This window comes from Limulus polyphemus, unplaced genomic scaffold, assembly GCF_000517525.1.
Source record: "Limulus polyphemus unplaced genomic scaffold, Limulus_polyphemus-2.1.2 Scaffold5500, whole genome shotgun sequence".
Classification (NCBI taxonomy): domain Eukaryota; kingdom Metazoa; phylum Arthropoda; class Merostomata; order Xiphosura; family Limulidae; genus Limulus; species Limulus polyphemus.
In genome coordinates this window covers 43134-45695 of record NW_013671110.1, presented here as the reverse complement: position 1 = coordinate 45695, position 2562 = coordinate 43134, and the positions used below count along the sequence as shown (strand labels likewise).

The 2562-nt window shown below is 33.8% G+C and overlaps 1 protein-coding gene across 1 annotated transcript in view; it reads right to left on the bottom strand.

Moving 5' to 3' along the window:
* LOC106472660 (protein lap4-like) overlaps positions 1-2562 on the bottom strand; it is a gene marked incomplete at its 5' end in the record, with an annotated part of 59069 nt that overhangs the window by 18214 nt on the left and 38293 nt on the right. The window contains 2 exons of the mRNA XM_022401218.1: positions 940-1105; positions 1595-1674. Coding sequence (XP_022256926.1) covers positions 940-1105; positions 1595-1674 — 246 coding nt within the window. The remainder of the gene's footprint in view (positions 1-939; positions 1106-1594; positions 1675-2562) is intronic.

Here is a 2562-nt window from a genome sequence, read left to right as displayed (position 1 = left end):
TTTATCTGTTGCTACGTTTCCAGTACTAGAACCACAGCGGCAAAGGGTTCTTATGCCAATTCTTGTCAGGGTCATATCAAGAAACATCAGTTTGTCAGAATTTTGGTGCACCTCCTCTACCTCAGACTTAATTCTTGGAGGAACCACTGAACTCAGCATCAAGTACCACATTAAGGGAGTTAAATCACAAAGTTGCTTTCTGGACTATTTAAAACCACCAATAACTTGCAACTACTCTTCTAGACCTACAACTTTCTGAACATCCAGAAGTTGCTTTCTGGACTATTTCAAACCACCAATAATTTGTAACTACTCTTCTAGAGTTGTAACTTTCTTAACATACCAAGATTGGTTCCTGAACTATTTCAATGGACTTGGATTCAGTATATCTGGAGGTCGTGAGCCAGATCCCTATAAGGAGGCCTGTCAGGTAAGTTCATTCATAGTGGTCACTCATCAATTTGCTTGAATTTAAAATATGAAGTGAGTTATTGGTGGATTGAAATAGTCCAGGAACCAACCTTGGGATGTTCAGAAAGTTACAACTCTAGAAGTTTACGTACAAGTTATTGGTGGATTGAAATAGTTCAGGAACCAACCTTGGGATGTTCAGAAAGTTACAACTCTAGAAGTTTACGTACAAGTTATTAGTGGTTTGAAATAGTTCAGAAACCAACCTTGGAATGTTTAGAAAGTTACAACTCTAGAAGTTTACGTACAAGTTATTGGTGGATTGAAATAGTTCAGGAACCAACCTTGGGGTGTTCAGAAAGTTACAACTCTAGAAGTTTACGTACAAGTTATTGGTGGTTTGAAATAGTCCAGAAACCAACCTTGGTATGTTCAGAAAGTTACAACTCTAGAAGTTTACGTACAAGTTATTAGTGGTTTAGTTATGTTTGGTAATTAGCAATTACATTCTTGTAGATATTCACTTACTGGATGTTCATTAAATTTCAAAATGGTAAATTTGTTCTTGAAAAAGAAAGTATGTGGAATATCTATAAGGAATACATTTTTGTAACATGTAACAACTGTTTCCAACTGTTCTTCTGTCTTCCAAGCAACCAAAAGTGTTCTTCTGTCTTCCATTAACCAAAAGTACCTGAATGATAAGAAAAAAACATTATATAAGCTCACTGAAGTATTTTTCTATTGGTTAATACTCAGAAAATTTTTACACTGTTTACTAAAGAGAGATAAGTAGTTGGATTGTATAATTTTTATAGTACTTGCTGCTTTTTTCCATATCGTGATACATTTTTCAATTTTCAGATTGTTTACACTACACTAATTAGAGGTCATCACTCATCAGGGAAGACAAGATGATCAGTAAACATTTAAAGATAAACCACTTCAATCCCCTATGTAAACTTCCCAATTAAGAAGATGGAATAATCTGCAGTATCAATATAAAGTGTAGTATTGTAGAAACATAATAATTAACAAATAAAAAATGTCTGAACATAAGCACCATAGATTGTATACCTAGTTTTATCTTAAGAACAGAATACCAAACAACAGATGTACTTAAGAGTAGCTATCAGTACATTCTGGTGCTACATCTAAATTATTAAGTTCACATAATGTTCACCGATTTTCTTTAGTTGTGAAAGAAACACGGTGCTTCACAAAAACTATTTCTTTTCCTATTATGGTAAACACATTACAAACCTACAAAGCAAATACACACAACACGAGAATGTGAAATGTGTCAGATCCAGTGAAGTAATTATTGAGGACAAAATACTATAGAACTGACTTGAACATTTTCTAGTTGCTATTATAAAAGTCAGAAGATGAAACATTTCTCAAACGAGTCTAAATACACTGGATGCTGCTTATTGTGATCACGGATAATGTTATCGTTCGTATAATGTTATCAGAATTACTAAGTCCTGACCAAATGTATATAAATACATAGGAAAACATTGTTTATTGGAACCAGTGCTTTATTTTCTGTTATCACTTTTAATCAGCTTAACTATCTTGAGGTCAAGCAACCTGAGGAAGATTCACCATAAAATATGGCATGGCTAAGTTATTATGCTCTTGCGTTTCCTTTCCATAACTACAGAATTACAGTTGCTTTCATTCCTTCATGAAATACGGTGCTCCCACAAATTTCAATTATTGTTAACACTCTTTAATAATGGAAGAAATGCATAATAAACGTAACAATCTAATCCTTAAAAAAGTTGCCATTTTAAAACACTATGATAATTTACGAAAAATGAGGCAACGTAATGCAGCAGTGCAATTAAAAACTTTGTGTAAAATTTTAAAAAATCGACCCAACATTGAGAGGCGAGCAAAACAGAATGAAAACATAAACTGTAAGAGAAAGTGCAGTGGAAAAGATGACCAGGTTAAATCAGCATTAAAACTTTGGTTTACTAATGTTCTGTCAGACTGTTATTCGAAAAGATCCATAATTGAGAGATATGAAGAAGCTGAAGCCCATAAAGATGATAAACCTTCAACAAGTGCTGAAATGCGAGAGGCGCTTCGAATTTTGCGACTTGGTGTACATCACAGATCAGGCGAGTTTCATAAACAGTA